The sequence below is a fragment of the Melanerpes formicivorus genome, unplaced genomic scaffold (genome assembly GCF_026170545.1).
Source record: "Melanerpes formicivorus ecotype bairdi unplaced genomic scaffold, bMelFor1.0.p_v2 SCAF_313, whole genome shotgun sequence".
NCBI classification, from domain to species: domain Eukaryota; kingdom Metazoa; phylum Chordata; class Aves; order Piciformes; family Picidae; genus Melanerpes; species Melanerpes formicivorus.
Genome location: NW_027142665.1, coordinates 36,439 through 52,737, shown reverse-complemented (window position 1 = coordinate 52,737; position 16,299 = coordinate 36,439). Strand labels below are relative to the sequence as shown.

Here is a 16,299-nt window from a genome sequence, read left to right as displayed (position 1 = left end):
AAGTGGGGAGCAAGTCAGGAGCGAGGCCGAGGGCTGCTTCCTCTGCTTCCAGTCAGTGTCCAGCCCTCTGGAGCGCTGTCGGTGAGCATTCGCTTACAGGAGTCTTGCAAGACACTCTCAGTTTCCTTATCAGCAAAGGGTTTTCCTTCTCTTGCTGTTGCTGTTCCTTTTCCCATTGTTTATTTCTTTCCCCCCACCAACCCCCTCCCCTCCCTCCCCCCCTCCCCCCCCAGGGGCTAACGCTCTTGGCGCTTCTCTGCCCGCCCTGGTTAGCTGTTCTCGCTCCACTCTGGCACCATGCCCACGCCGTGGACCGAGTGGTACTGGTGGGGGGAAAGGGTTCGAGGCACGCCGTGGGAATAGAGGAACTCTGCTGGCTGTAAGCTGCTGGGAGGGGACTGGATACCAGTTTGAGGTCCACACTGCCGGACGATGGGCTGGTGGGAAACGGAGCTCTGGTGCTGGAACATGCTGTGGGTGTCCCCGAGCTGGGGGGAGGTGTGGTTGGCCACGCCGCTGAGGCGAGGCATGAGCGGCCCGGAGGTGAAGTGGGCAGAGAAGTGTTGGTAGGGTAACCTGTCCATGGGCTGCATGGCAGACACTGTGCAACTGCTGTAGGAGGGCACGCTGGGCCACGTGTTACAGCTGATGTCTTCTAGGCTGGGCACTGGGTCCGTGGGGGGAGCGGAGCTGGCGTACATACACGCTTGGCGCTGGGCTGACTCAGTCCTGTATGAAGTGTTCAGTCCCTGCTGCTGGGAGTAACTGGACCTGTAGAAAGGATCCTCTTCCGCTGGAGAGGTTTCCATGTAGGGCTTCTTGTAAGGATGCTCGGTGGTGGAACATTCCTCATCTGTTGGGAGAGAAAACTCCAGGTAGCGATCGACAATACCGTGCCCGCAGCTGGACCTCCCTCTCCTTGGCCCTCATTGCAGCAAGGACACAGCCTGAGCTGGTCCAGACACCTCTCCCAGTTATGTCATAGAATCAGAGAAGGGAAGGGACCTCAAGGATCTGCCAGTTCCAACCCCCCTGCCATGGGCAGGGACACCTCACACCAGAGCAGGCTACTCACAGCCACATCCAGCCTGGCCTTCAAAACCTCCAGGGATGAGGCTTTCACCACCACCAGTGTCTCACCACTCTCATGGGGAAGAACTTCTTCCTAACATTCAATCTGAATCTACCCATTTCTAAGGTTTTTTTCCATCCCCCCCCAGTCCTATCCCTCCCTGACACCCTCAAAAGTCCCTTCCCAGCTGTCTTGTAGCCCCCTTCAGATACAGGAAGGCCACACTTCTCTTCTGCAGACTGAACCACCCTGACTTCCTCAGTCTGTCCTCCTAGCAGAGCAGCTCCAGCCCTCTGCTCATCCTCGTGGCCCTTCTCTGGACACCTTCCAGCACCTCCAGATCCTTCCTGTAACAGAGGCTCCAGAACTGGACACAGAGCTCCAGGTGGGGTCTCACCAGAGCAGAGTAGAGAGGGAGAATCACCTCCCTCGACCTGCTGAATGTGCTTCTCTTGCTGCAGCCCCTTCCCTCCAGCATGTCTGAATACTATGCCCTCAGCTGATCCTCCTTCTCCTTGGTCCTGATTTTAGCAAGGACACAGTCTGAGCTGGTCCAGACACTTCTCCCAGTTATGTCAACATCATTCCAGCTCCTTTCCTTGGAATCAATCTGAATCAAAGCCTTCTGAAACCAAGCCTTGCACTTGGCCCTGCCTGCTGCACTGGGGAAGGAGTTAACTTGGAGCTCTGGGAGGAGAAAGGAAATAGTAATCCAGGTTGGAAGATGCAGGAGGGATCCTGATGCTCAGTTTGCTTAGTGATACCCCATGTGCACCCCCACAGTGCCAAGCTCCTTGCTTCCTTAGTACCCCATGTGCACCCCCACAGTGCCAAGCTCCTTGCTTCCTTCATACCCCATGTGCACCCTCACAGTGCCAAGCTCCTTGCTTCCTTTCTGCTGGCACTTTGACAAGAGGAGGAACATCTGGCTGTGGATCTAAGAGAAAGCTCCACTCCCAGCTGAGAGGTTCAGAGCTGAAGCTTTTAACTAGAAGGCTCTGAAATGATATAAAGGTCTAGGTTAGCCACAAGGAGAAATTTCTTCCCCAAAAGGGTTGTCCAGCCCTGGGACAGGCTGCCCAGGGCAGTGGTGGAGTCCTCATCCCTGGAGGGGTTTCCAAGCTGTGGAGATGTGGTGCTGAGGGGCATGGTTTAGCAGTGATCTGGCAGTTGGACTTGATGATCTGAAAGGTCTCTTCCAACCAAAAAGGATTCTGTGATTTTTGAGATAAAGGAGACCAAAATGGAGACTACAATAAAAATCCTCCCCCCCCCCCTCCAAGGGGAGCATCAGCCTTGGCACAGCTCAAACAATCCCATTTGGAGTTTCACAGCTGCAGCCTTTAGCTGTGCCAAGGGAGCAGGGGACATAAAGCCATGCCAGGCCGTGGTGTGCTGTGTGCTGCAGCCAAGGGTGACAGAAAAGAAAAGTAAATTTCACAGCTAGAAACAGCCAGGCACAGCTTGCAGAGCCCTTTGTTTTCCTGCAGCATCCCCGGGGCCAGGGGAGGGAAGGAGATAAACAATGTAGGTGAAATCTCTAGGGTGAAGCAAAATGAAGCCATGAACATGGACTGATTTATTCCTCCACGGGGTCATCAAGTGAAATCCAGCTCTGCTGGAATGGATGGCAAAGTTCCCAGGGACAAGCACTTCACCAAGAGATTTTAAGGACAGCAAGACAAGGGAAGAAGAGCTGCTCCTGACCTGGATTAACTTTGCTGCTGCTGCTGCTTCAAGAACAAGATTGCTGGGGCAAGAAGAAAACCTCCCCATTATACTCCAGGTCCTTTTGGCTGCACCCTTAGAATCATAGAATTGTCAGGGTTGGAAGGGACCTCAAGGCTCAGCCAGTTCCAACTCCCCTGCCCATAGCAGGGACACTTCACACTAGAGCAGGTTGCTCAGAGCCACATCCAGCCTGGCCTTAAAACCCCTCCAGGGATGAGGCTTCTGCCACCTCCCTGGGCAACCTGTTCCAATCCCTGACCACTCTTGCATCAAAGGCATTTTTCCTCACCTCCAACCTAACCCTCCCCTGCTACAATTTCAGGACATTCCCTCTCCTCCTATCACCTGATACTAGGGAGAAGAAACCAGCTCCCACCTCACTCCAACCTCCCCCCAGGGAGCTGCAGAGAGCAATGAGGTCTCCCCTCAGCCTTCTTTTCTCCACACTGACCAACCCCAGTTCCCTCAGCTGCTCCTCACCAGACCTTTCTCCAGACCCTCCACCAACTGCATTGCTTTTCTCTGGGCACACTTCAGCACCTCAATGTCCTCCTTGCAATCAGAGGTCCAAAACTGAAGCTGTGGCCTCCCCACTTCCCAGTACACTAACACAATAACTACCCCTTAGTCCTGCTGGCCACACTGTTTCAGTCCCAAGCCAGGATGCTGTTGGCTTCATGGCCACCTGACCACACAAGCAGGGGCACAGTCCCCTGAAAGATCAAGAGCTGGAAGCACAGATCTGAGCTCCCTTCTATTGCAGGAGGAATATATTAAGCCACACCTTGAGTCCTGAGTCCAGTTCTGGGCTCCTCAGGTTAGGAAAGATGTTGAGATGCTGGAAGGTGTCCAGAGAAGGGCAACAAAGCTGGGGAGGGGTCTGGAGCACAGCCCTGGGAGGAGAGGCTGAGGCAGCTGGGGTTGATTAGCCTGGAGAAGAGGAGGTTCAGGGGAGACCTTCTTGCTCTCTACAACTCCCTGCAGGGAGGTTGTAGCCAGGTGGGGGTTGGTCTCTTCTCCCAGGCAAGCAGCACCAGAACAAGAGGACACAGTCTCAAGCTGTGCCAGGGGAGGTTTAGGCTGGATGTTAGGAAGAAATTCTTCCCAGCAAGAGAGCTTGGCCATTGGAATGTGCTGCCCAGGGAGGTGGTGGAGTCCCCATCCCTGGAGGTGTTTCGGAAGAGCCTGGCTGAGGCACTTGGTGCCATGGTTTAGTTGATCAGATGGTGCTGGGTGATAGGTTGGACTGGATGATCCCAAAGGTCTCTTCCAACCTGGTTAATTCTGTATTCTGTATATCTGGAAGAGCAGCCTGAACTCTGGCTTTTACAGCCAGCCTGTAAGTTTTGGCTCTCCAAGCCACCACTGAGTAATAAGCAGGCTGGGGTGGGGAAAACAATGTCTTGTAAACCCAGGCATTGTTCTGCTAATGAGGTTTTCAGCATCGCACCGCGGCGCTCTGCTGGCGTTGGGAGCCATCGGCTTGGGGTTTGCCTCTTCAGTTTCATTCTGAGTTTGATTGTTTTTCTTAAACACACAACAGGCACACTCTGGCTTGGTTGGTTTGGTTTGGTGTTTGTTTGTTCCGTTGTGGAAAACTAGGCCTGACTTGCAATCTGAGGCTGCTGGGTTTGCCATGGGACCATTGCACCGCTTGCCACAACCCCAGCAGAGCCGCGGCGCTATGGGAGCTGCTGCCAGAGCCCAGGGCAGGTGGAGAGAGAAACAAAGCAACCAGGATGGCAGTGAAAAACCCTCTAGGTGACCACTCTTGTCTCCTGTGAGCTCTTCTGATGGCTCTGGTGCTCTGGGGGCTGTCAACAGAAGGACATGCATCTCTTGGAGAGGGTTCCAGAGGAGGGTCACAAAGATGATCAGAGGGCAGGAGCACCTCTCCTGCAAAGACAGGCTGAGAGAGCTGGGGTTGTTCAGCCTGGAGAAGTGAAGGCTCCAAGGAGACCTTAGAGCAGCCTTCCACTACATGAAGGGGCTATGGGAAAGTTAGGGAGAGACTTTCTAAAAGGGCTGGAACAAGAATGGAACAAGAATGGAATAAGAATGGAACAAGAATGTAATAAGAATGGAACAAGAATGGACCAGGTTGGAAAAGACCTTCAAGATCATTGAGTCCAACCAGTGACAGGACAAGGGATTTTAAACTGGAGAAAGGTAGATTTAGATTGGACTCTAGGAAGAAGTTCTGTACTCTGAGGGTGGTGAGACACTGGAACAGGCTGCCCAGGGAGGTGGTGGAGGCTCCATCCCTGGAGGTGTTCAAGAAACCTATGGCCAGGGCACTTTGGGGCATGGTTTGATGGCCAAGGTGGTGTTGGGTTGCTGGTTAGATTTGATGATCTTAGAGATCTTTCCCAAGCAACCTGATCTAGTTGGGGATGTCCCTGCTTACTGCAGAGGGGTTGGACAAGATGGCCTCTAGGGTCAGCTAGACCCTTCCAACCCAATGCATTCTGTGAGTCATTCTCTGATTGCATGCCATGTAAAAGGGCACTGTCACTCTAGATAGCAAGATGTGTAAGGGCACTGTACCCATCCCCATGGAGGTCACAGTCACTAAGAAAGGATTGCAGCCTACCCTAAGAGCTTCTGCCTGTCCTCTGGCCCCTCCTCCTGGAGATTTTCCCATCTATGCAGCCTCAAAGTGCTGGAGAGGGATAAGAACAATCCATCTTTATCATCAGATGGGATGGTGCCAGCTGATGAGTTTACACCAACCCAGACTCTCTAGTCTGATCCCACCACTCCTCACAGAGAGGACCAAAGCCAGCATGGAGCAAATTAAGCCCATCCCCATGGCCTGTGGAGCAAATCTGAGGGTGGAAAGGAGACTCCTTCAAGTAAGAGAATGGCAAAAGGTGGACAAGTCAGAGCTGCCACACAATAATGAAGGCTGAGTTCCAAGCCAGCTCCACCTGCCCTGGAACCTGGGCAGCCTGTATCACAATTCTCTTGCTGAAGAGCCTCTCACCTTCTCAGCATCAACTTAAGCAGGGCATACGAAATAACTGTCTGGTTTGCTCTGGGCTTCATCCTTGAATGCCCATTCCCTGGTAACACTTCACTGTCCTTTTCCTGTTGCCACCTAGCCCTAGGAGGTGGAGGGCACCTCTGGGAGCTGCTGCCCATCCTGGGAGCTGCCGATCACCCTCCGCTTTTGTTGCTGTTCTTGGCAGCCGAGGCCTCGCTGCGCAAACCTCAGAAAGCAGAAGGTTCTGCCAAGCAGGGGAAGCTGCCAGTGCTTGGGAAAAGCTGCTCCAAAGTGGATCCAAGGAAAACTGAGCCTGAGCAGGACGGGGTGGAAACTGGCTCCTTCACAAGGAATTTGATGATCTATCTAATGCAGGAGCTGGAGCGCGAGCAGAAGCGGTTCCAAGGTTTCCGGTATTTACTACTTCCAGCTGGGTTGTAAATACCACACAAATGGCTTTTTAAATGGAATTTTCCCAATCCCAAGCTTAGGGCCAGTCCAGAACAAACTGCAAACATGTGAAATCTCTGGGCCCACCTCTTCCCTCGGTGGAAATCAGGAGATCTCCCTTCCAGCCCCGCGACAATCAAGCTCCCCAGGAAAGACGACAGTGAACAATGGACCCAACTGGTTCAGGGTTTGAAGCTCACCCACATGTCCAGGGCACTGCAGTAGGTTCATCCCAGCTTTGTGAAGGAGACACAATGGGTGATTATCACTAACACTGTTGGTTCACCCAGCCTGGTTGCTAGTATGAGCCTGAGTAGTTGACCCCAGCGTGCAAGGGTAGGCAAGGAAGAAAAAAGGTGGTGGGGGGGGGAAGAAAGGCAGATCCAATCCAAATGAGCATCTTTAAAGGAGAAATGATAAGGAGATGCCAGGAGGTGAAACCCAAGCCATGCTAGTTCCTGCAGCAATCACAGGCTTTGCAGTATGGCTGCAGTGCATTGCTGGGGAACACAGCAGAAAGGGTGGTAGGACAATCCAACACCAAAAGCTGGAACCTCTCCCAGAGGCAGCAAGTTGCCAGCACTGCCTGCAGAGGCATCTCCTGATGGGAGAGAAGGATGCTTAAACAAAGCTGCTGAAACTGCTGTGCCACGAGCAGCATGGCTGCACAGCAAAACTGGGAGTGCACCAGCCCCCTGGAGATCTCCTCACCATGCAGGCAGGCTCTTCTTCACCCTCAGTATCCCACCAGCAACCTTGCTTTGGGCTCTACTGCATCAAAAAAGGGTTGGATGTGGCACTTGAAGCCATGGCTTAGCTGTCATGAGGTGCTGGGTGTTAAGTAATAGCTGGGACTTGATGATCTCTGAGGTCTTTTCCAACCTGGTGGATGCTAGCATTCTATTATTCTATGATACCCAACACCTCTGGCTGCAGCATGGCTCAAGTCTTGGCCAGCTCATTGCATCTTCTAACGTCAGCAGAACAAGCACCATGTCCTTCAAGAAGGTATCTTACGCCTGACTTTTGTCCTACAGATTCCCCAAGGGAAGGAAAAGCTGGGTGGGATGAGGGAGACATCAGTTCAGCCAACAGAAAGCTCTATCCACCCTGTTCTTGAGGAGAAGGGGGAAAGAACTTGCTCTATCTCCATCAACCTCATCACAGCAGGAAGGAGATGAGAGATGCCTTCTCCTCCACGGTCAGAGTCACGTCCAAACTAGGTGGCTGAAGGACATGGTCCTTGCTGGTTGAAGCCAGTGGATTCTGCCACATCTGTCTCCTCACTCAGAGTGCCAACATCACAACTTTTATAACCTCCCCAGGGAGAGGCTGTTTCAGTTGCCTCTTGATCAGCATCACGAGCATCCCAGAGATCTGCCAAGTGGTTGAGATTGTGTAAGGCTGGGAGGGAGCAGAGGCTTAGCAGGATGGCTTTGGCATTCACAGGAAGTCTGAGGGAGAGGATAACACATGGGAAAACAAGCCCCAGTGCCCTAGCTGGGACATGGGGCTGAAATGAAAGACAGAAAGCAAGCTGCCTGCTGGTTCATCTTGTTGGGCCTCCCAAAGCACAATGACAAGAGGAGAAGAGGTGGAGAACAGCTAAAGAAAAGGCAAAGCTTTAGTTGGTCTTTGATGTGGACTTTTAGGCTACAACAAGACCTGAGGCCACTCCTTGGTAAGACACAGGGTTGGAGTTAAGCCATCCTGGCTCTGGGCAATGCCATAAGCAATCCCAGTGACAAGGTGGAATACAGTGTAGGATGAGTCTCATCTTGAGGACTGCCATTAACCAGTGCTCCTCATGTCCAGAAGGTGCCTGGAGCACCAGCCCCACTGCACCACACTGGGGTCATTCCCAACACTCTGACCCCACACTTTTACCTGCACACCAGGAATTGCCAGTTTGGGGGCTCTGGGATGCGTCCTTCCCTCCTTCCTAACCCAGGAGAGCATCACCTCCCTGAAAGAGAGGAGCCTTCAGAGATAACATCCCCTCAGAGCCCTGCTGCTCTCCCCTAATGTAACTCCATATCAGATCTCCAGGGCGAATCCATCTTGTCTTGACAGCTAAGAACAACACTGTCAAGCACAGAGCTAAATCTCTGCCTTGGGTCACCAAGGAAGGAGAAGTTGAATAAGGGGCCTTTGAGCTGCTCAACTACAGACTGAGCCTAAACCAAGACTTGACCTCTTGATTAGAAAGCAACCCCATGAGATGTCAAAGCTGGAAGGAGCCATATCTGAGAGACTATCTTGGAAAACAGAAGATACAGACACCAGCTGCTCTCAAACCCAGTTGAATTGCCCTCTGTCCCTGCAAAGCAGTTATCCACAGCCACTCCTTTTTCCTGGAGGAAAGGAAATCATTCACTCAAGATAAATCCTAAACCAGCTGAAGAGGAATGTTTGGGGAGTTGGTGATCCAACAAAAAAAAATATCAGTGTGGCTTCCAGCCCAGAAAGTGGACAGAGGTGTGCTGGGCCTCCACATGCTCCTCCTCTCCTGTTCCCCCAGATGGAGAGGCTTGTTAACACTTAGAAAAGCAGGAGAGCTCTGAGGGAAACGTTTAGTATCACACTTAAGTATCACAACTTAAGAGTTGGGGCTGGTCAGCCTGGAGAAGAGAAGGCTCCAGGGAGGGTCCAAGGAGAGCCTGCCTGAAGGGGGCTACGGGAAAGCTGAGAGGGACTTTCTGTGAAGCTTGGTAGTGATAGGACAAGGAGCAATGGATTGAAGCTTGAGGAGAGCAGTTTTACACTGGAGATTAGGAAGAAATTCTTTCCACTGAGGGTGGGGAGACACTGGAACAGGGATGCTCCCTGGATGCTCCCTCCCTGGAGGCGTTCAAGTCTAGGTTGGATGAAGCAACCTGCTCTAGTGCAAGGTGTCCCTGCCCACAGCAGGAGGGCTGCAGCTGGCTGATCTTTAAGGCCCTTTCTAACCCAAACCATTCTATTATTCTCTCAAAAGGGAGGAAAATACCAAACAACAACAACAAGAAGAAGAAGGAATATTATGGGCAATGTTATTTCCCAAGGGCAACAACAGATCCATGCTCGGCCTTTGAAGGGAGAGCTTTGGGATGCAACCTTGGGTCACATCCTGATTGATCTGAGCAGAACTGCTCATCTCTGCTGACTTCTCCTTTTTCTTTCTTTCCTTTTATTTTATCTCTCTTTTTTTGCTGTTGGTGTTGTTGTTTCTTTTTATTTCTTTTTAATTAATGTCACTTAGCAAAGAGCTGCTTTGGCAGCTCGCGGCGGCTCTCTGGTTCCCATTAACTTTGCGTTTCTCTTCTTTAAGCCCTGGTGGCTGGTTTTGATTTGCTAGATGCACGGGGTGGGGAGGGGGGAGAAGGCAGAGGGAGGAAAGGAGAGACTCAAGCTCCTGAGACCTCTCCAGCTTCACGGAAGAAGCCAGTGGTATCAGACAGGACACTGCTCCTCTTTGATTAAAGCGTTTGGGCGGCTTTGATAAAAGGCCCTTAACTGCTTGTGCCACTCAAGCCATCGCAGAGATAATGAGAGGCCATCAACCCGACCAGACAAGGACTCCCTTTGCTTGTCCCCTGCGCTTTGGCAAGGGCCACTCAGGCCAAAAGGGGCCGGGGGCAGGGGGATGGAGGGGGGGGGGGAGCTTATTACGGGGCAGATAGTCGTCTCGTTTGTGACAATAAGAGGAAGTGAGATAATTGGGGGATTGAGGGAAACCACCCATGGAGACACCACTTAATGGGCATCCCAAACCTGGAAGGAAACCTCTGTTGATTCCTTATCACCTTACAATGTGGAGGCGAATGATGAATTGCCCTGCGGTGGGAGGACACGCAGCAGGCAGGAGATTGCCCGAAGGGGCTTGGTGCCACTCGGGCCAGCTTGTTTTGGTCAGGGTGTGCAAAAGGGGAAGAGCAGCGGTGAAATCTCAGCTCCCGGGACAAAGGAGCGCTGAGGATGAATCACAGGCTGAGGGATGCCAAAGGCGAAGGGGATGTGTCGTTCCCTCACCCACAGCAGGGCTCTGCAGCGATCTCTTTGTGTCCTAGCACCTTGCAGCCACGGCCCCACCTCAGTGTAGGGGTAGCTAAAGCCACACACCACACTTCTGGCCTTAGGGGACACTCTGGGAGGCCACTGCAACTCCTTACTCCCCTACCTGTTCTGGGCTCCTCAATTTAAGAAGGACATTGAGACACTTGAATGTGTCCTGAGAAGAGAAATGAGGCTGGGGAGAGGTCTGGAGCACAGCCCTGGGAGGAGAGGCTGAGGGAGCTGGGGTTGCTTAGCCTGGAGAAGAGGAGGCTCAGGGGAGACCTTCTTGCTCTCTACAACTCCCTGAAGGGAGGTTGTAGCCAGGTGGGGATTGGTCTCTTCTCCCAGGCAAGCAGCACCAGAACAAGAGGACACAGTCTCAAGGTGTGCCAGGGGAGTTTAGGCTGGAGGTGAGGAGAAAGTTCTTCCCAGCAAGAGAGATTGGCCATGGGAATGTGCTGCCCAGGGAGGTGGTGGAGTCCCCATCCCTGGCGGTGTTCAAGAGGGGATTGGATGTGGCACTTGGTGCCGTGGCTTAGTTAGTCATGAGGTGTTGGGTGACAGCTTGGACTTGCTGATCTCTGAGGTCTTTTCCAACCTTATTGATTCTACGATTCTACCTTGCAGCTAACTCAAGTCCAGCATCACCACTCTGCTCATCACCTGCTCTAGGTAGGGATGTCTCTGCTTACTGCAGGAGGCCTGGGCTGGATGACCTTTAGAGGTCCTTTCCAACCCAATGCATTTATGATCTCCAGTCACAGACTTCATGCATGAGGACTGCCTCATCATCTGAAAGGGCCAGAAAACAATGCCTCTGTTTTCCAATGTTCAGCTCACTCTCAGGAAAACACTCAGATTTCTCCAATCCCAGGCTGGTTTGGGTTGGAAGAGACCTTCAGAGCTCATCTAGTTCAACCTCCCCCTGAAGTCAGCAGTGAAACATCCAACCAGAGTAGGTTGCTCAGAGCCCCCAGCCACCCTGAACTGGAATGGTTCCAGGGACAGAGCTTCTATCAGCTTTTTGGGCAACCTGGGCCAAGCTCTCACCACCCCAAGAGTCAAACATTTCTTCCTTGTCTCTAGTCAAGTTCTCCCTCTCTTTAGTTTAAACCATCAGCCCTTGCCCTGCCACAACAGGTCCTGCTCAAAGGTCTGTCCCCAGCTTTCATGTCCCCCTTAAGCACCAAAAGGCCACCAGAAGGTCTCCTTGGAGCCTTCTCTGCGATGAGCAACCCCAACTCTCTCAGCCTGGCCTCACAGCAGAGAGCTTCCAGCCCTCCCAGCATTGCTGTAGCCTCCTCTGGCCCTGCTCCAAAACCTCTCTGCTGTGCTGACGGCTCCAGAGCTGGCCCCAGCACTTCAGGTGGGTTCTCAGCAGCAGAGGAGCAGAACCACCTCTCTCCCCATACAGGGGTACACATCACTGGGCTGATTCAACATTCAGGGAATTCACTAAGGCTGGGAGGGAGATTTCCACTTCTTTCCTGCCTCATCTGCCAGCACTTCCCAGCATCCACTACCTTAGCCTGTGTGTCTACCCTGCACATCCCAGTGCCCCAGGGGTTATGTTACTAAAAATAATGACATGTGGCTGACTGATAGGACCATGCAGGGAAACAGGAAGGGATCTGCTGTGAGGAGAGGCTACCAGGCTGGAGGAATTCTTGGTGCTTTCAAATGCCACTCTGCGTGCTGACTCCTGCTTGATTTTTCCCATGCAACGTAGCTTAAATCCTGAGAAAGGGGAACAAGGGCAGGCAGCATCTCCTGCCCACCCCACAGTGATGCACTCAGCCCTGGGAGCTCCCTGTTTTCTGGAGAGCCTGGGGTGGAGCTGGTCCTAGGCTATTTCAGTCATGTAAATGCTTCTAAGAGTTCTCATTGCTTTGGGAGAGGGAAGGAGAGACCACAAACCGCTCGCTCCTGCCCATCCCATCGCTACCATGAGCAAGGGGAGCAGTCAGTGTAAAGCCCTCCCAGCTTGCTCCCTCAAGCTCTGTCAAAGCAGGTCAGTCACAGCAGAGGGGAACAAGCATGGATATCAGGATTGACAATCCCATGCCCTCTTCATCAGAGCATTTGAAGTGGAATTGCTTTCTGCAGACAGACAACTGTCTCCCAGCTGTGAGAGCCTGAGCTGAAAACTGGGCAAAATCCAAGCTGTCAAGGTATCTCCTCTTGGAGATTAACCCTGTCTGAGGGGCCATGGAGACAGATAAGTCATCTTTATCTCCAGCACCAGCTATCTTACTGAATGTGGATTTAAGGTGGGTGATAGGCACTGCCATCCCTCCAAACCACTCACTCCCAGCCCAGCAGAAGAGGCTCAGGCTGGTGAGAGAAGCTTCCCAGCCCAGCTCCAGCACACATCCCTCAGCCCTCGCTCATCCTCTGGCGTCACTGAAAAACTGGCTGGGGGCTGGCCAGCCTGTGGGCAAGGAGAACTGGCCAAACCCAAGGAAGGCTGACAGTCACGTTAGGAAGGGGAAAGACCAAGCGGGGAGCAGCCAAGATCTGACCTTTCCTCTTGGTGCAGTGGTAGATCTGGCTGTGATCCTGGGAGATCGGGTAGGGGTTGGCAGGCTGTAGCAGGTCCTGGGAGGTGCTGGACACCCCGTTCTCACACTGGTACTGGGAGCCCATGTTGGAGGAGGCAGAAAGGACCCTGGTCTCACCACTGAAGGGGCTGTGATTGGAGGACACTTTCTGTCTCACCGTGCTCCTGGGAACGACCGGGTACTCCTTACTGAGAGCGAGGAAGCAAAACAGACAGACAGACAGACAAAGGCAGAAAAAGCAATCAGTTAATAACTTGAAGGGTGCATGGCTAAATGAAGGCAGCACATTAGTGTCATGGTGTTTGTTCAGGCTTGCAGGGAGAGAGAAACATCCCTCCCAGGAGGCTGCAGCCCCATCACACTCTGTTCATGCACCACCCCTCCATTTCCCTCTCCTCTCAGTATCTTCCCGTTTAGATTCAGGCCTCTGCCACCCCAGCTGCTATTTTACACCCTTGCATACCAGAGCTATCTGCAGTTAGAGCAAAATAAAGACTGATATTGCCATAGCCTGCTAGCATTTGTTATTTACATACTGTTTATGCCATGCACGTGGGTGTGCAAAGAAAAACTTCCCTTCTGCCAAGCTGTCTTGGAGAGGGATTCAATGCTTAGGTCTGCTTTTCCCTCTCCCTCATGGTAGTTGTCCCCATTCCTTTTCTCCAGGGCCTGCCAACCTGGTTGTCCTGGATGGGAGCTCCCTGGCCCAGAGAAAAACCTTCACTCCAGAGCACTCAGAAAGGAGAATTAAATCAATCACCAAGAGCTGATGGAGGGCAGAGCCACTTGCCTTGGTGGAGCCAGGCTGGCAGGGTGAGCAAAGATGGAAAGTCTGGTTTGATCCTCTGCTCTGAAGAATTGTGTTTTGGAGCAGGGATGCTTTGCCAGCACTCCTACAAGCCCCTGCAAATGTGTTTTGAAGCTGTTTCTCTCCAAGAACATCAGCAACATGGCTAGGTAAGATTATTCCTGTGCTGCAGGGAGGAGACGAGAAGTGGCATAGGGGTCTCAGAGGTTTCAGGTGAGGTGCAAGCCTCCACCAAGACAGCTGGGTGCTGCCTGGACCCAAAGGCTTGCTAAAGCTGCTGGTGATTCTGTGATTTGTGTTAAAAGGTTTAGAATTCAGCTCTAACATGTCTAAAGATCAGTTAGCACAGCAGCACCTCACAAAGTGCCACCAGGCTCAGAACAGCCACAAAGCAGAGCCCAGATTCCAACACAAGCTTTCTTCTTTGAGGCTATAACCATTGGACCAATCATAGAACCAGTAAGGATGGAAAAGACCTCAGAGGTCATCAAGTCCAACCTGTCACCCAACACCTCCTGACTAAACCATGGCTCCAAGTGCCACATCCAGTCCCTTTTGGAACACCTCCAGGGATGGGGACTCCACCACCTCCCTGGGCAGCACATCCCAATTGCCAATGACTCTGGGAAGAACTTTCTCACCTCCAGCCTGAACTCCCTGGCACAGCTTGAGACTGTGTCCTCTTGTTCTGGTGCTGCTTGCCTGGGAGAAGACACCAACCCCCACCTGGCTACAACCTCCCTTCAGGTAGTTATAGAGAGAACCAAGTTGGCTTTGAGGTAACCCTACTCACTGCCCACCCAAAATCACTATGCTGGAGGAGGACAGATCCTTAAATGCCACCAACAGGCACACCTGGCCACTTGGATGTGGAGGAGCAGCTCTGGATCTCCAGCTACACCCCACAGAGAGGGCTGCAGCATCTCAGAGCTTATTTACAAGGTTTAACAATACCAATTACATAAACCTACTCCCAGCAGGGAGCTTTCATCCAAACCACTGCTGTGGAGGCTGCCAGAAACATCAACCACCAAGCTGCAACGGAGGGGAAACTCACCCAGCAGCTCAAACCCAAACAAATGCCTCTCACACGGTGCCATGAGAGCCTTCCAAACCTCGGGCACTGTTGGCTTGCCAAGGAGAGCCTATTCCAAAGGTGGGGTTTCTTCCCCAGCAGCTCCTCCCCACATGGTTTTCCACCCACTTGGGCTGGCTGACCAAGGCAGCTTTTTCCCAGAACTGAAGTCCAGGCTGTGCAGGAGGGACAAAAGAAAGCTGGACTGGGAAGAAGCTGAGACTTAGCCCTCAGATGCTCAAGACCACAATGGAAGCCAAGGTATGAGGTGGGCTTCAGAGGACCTCCTTTACCTGTGGACATCCAGCACTAGCATTTCCACCCCAGCAGCCCTTCCTGGAGGCTGTTCATGGAGGTCAAGATCGACAGCCTTCAAATCTCATGGGGGAATGGAATGGAATGGAATGGAATGGAATGGAATGGAATGGAATGGAATGGAATGGAATGGAATGGAATGGAATGGAATGGAATGGAATGGAATGGAATGGAATGGAATGGAATGGAATGGAATGGAAGAAAGCTTTGAGATCATTCAGTCCAACCTATCACCCAACACCATCTGATCAACTAAACCATGGCACCAAGTGCCTCAGCCAGGCTCTTCCTCAACACCTCCAGGGATGGGGACTCCATCACCTCCCTGGGCAGCACATTCCAATGCCCAATCTCTTGCTGGGAAGAATTTCTTCCTCACCTCCAGCCTAAACCTCCCCTGGCACAGCTTGAGACTGTGTCCTCTTGTTCTGGTGCTGCTTGCCTGGGAGAAGAGACCAACCCCCACCTGGCTACAACCTCCCTTCAGGACCTCCAAATCTTCTAAGTTCTAGGGGATCTCCCAGCCCTACCAGACCATGGTTTTGAGCTTCCTGCTCCTGTCATGCTCCATCTTCACACAGCAGTCCTCAAGGGAACAGTACCAGCAGGACACCCCAGAGCTGCACCCCAGCACCTTGTCCTTCTGAGGAGGCAATCTGCAGGGAGCCAACACATGGACCTTGCCCTTAGCTCTCCTCCCTCACGAGAGGCTGCTGGCTGGGCTGGCTGGTTCCTTCTTCCTCAGCTCCAACACCGCCAATGCCCAACCCACCAAGACACGACAAAGCCTCTTTGTGTCCAGTGGTGAACCTGTGAAGCAGGATGGAGGAGGAGGAACATACCATGGCATGATGCCACATCGTGTTCCCTGTGGCTTTCCTGGAGGATGCAGAGACTGCTTTCACAGTTTCTCCCTGCTGAGGTGGGGCATGAAATGGAAATCCCTTTGGGCCATGGGATTAGATCTTCTCACACTAAACCCTCACAGTAGCTCACAGGGATCCCATCAGCATCAGACCCTCACTCTGTGAAGGGCCACACAAACCCCAAGAAGCCATCTCCAGCCCAGATAGTTCTCACCTAAATCAGGACCTCCTCTGCCTCAGTGGGGAGCTAAGGTGAGGAAATTTAACAGCCTGATTGTTTTAACTGATTATTTCTTTCCACACTGGGAATGCTGCAGAGATGTGGTGCTGACGCACGTGGTTCAGCACCAGACTTGGCACAGTTAGAGAGCAGATGGGCTGGAGGACCTTAAAGGTTTTT

At 52.5% G+C, this 16,299-nt stretch overlaps 1 protein-coding gene across 1 annotated transcript in view; it reads right to left on the bottom strand.

The window, feature by feature from the left end:
* Nucleotides 1–241: 241 nt before the first annotated feature.
* The window catches only part of TBX5 (T-box transcription factor 5), a 51,536-nt gene continuing 35,478 nt past the window's right edge, over nt 242–16,299 (bottom strand). Inside the window, exons 8-9 of the mRNA XM_068170294.1 lie at nt 12,797–13,023; nt 242–853 (exon numbers count right to left, since the gene is read on the bottom strand). Of these exons, the coding sequence (XP_068026395.1) occupies nt 270–853; nt 12,797–13,023 (811 nt within the window). The 3' untranslated portion in view covers nt 242–269. The remainder of the gene's footprint in view (nt 854–12,796; nt 13,024–16,299) is intronic.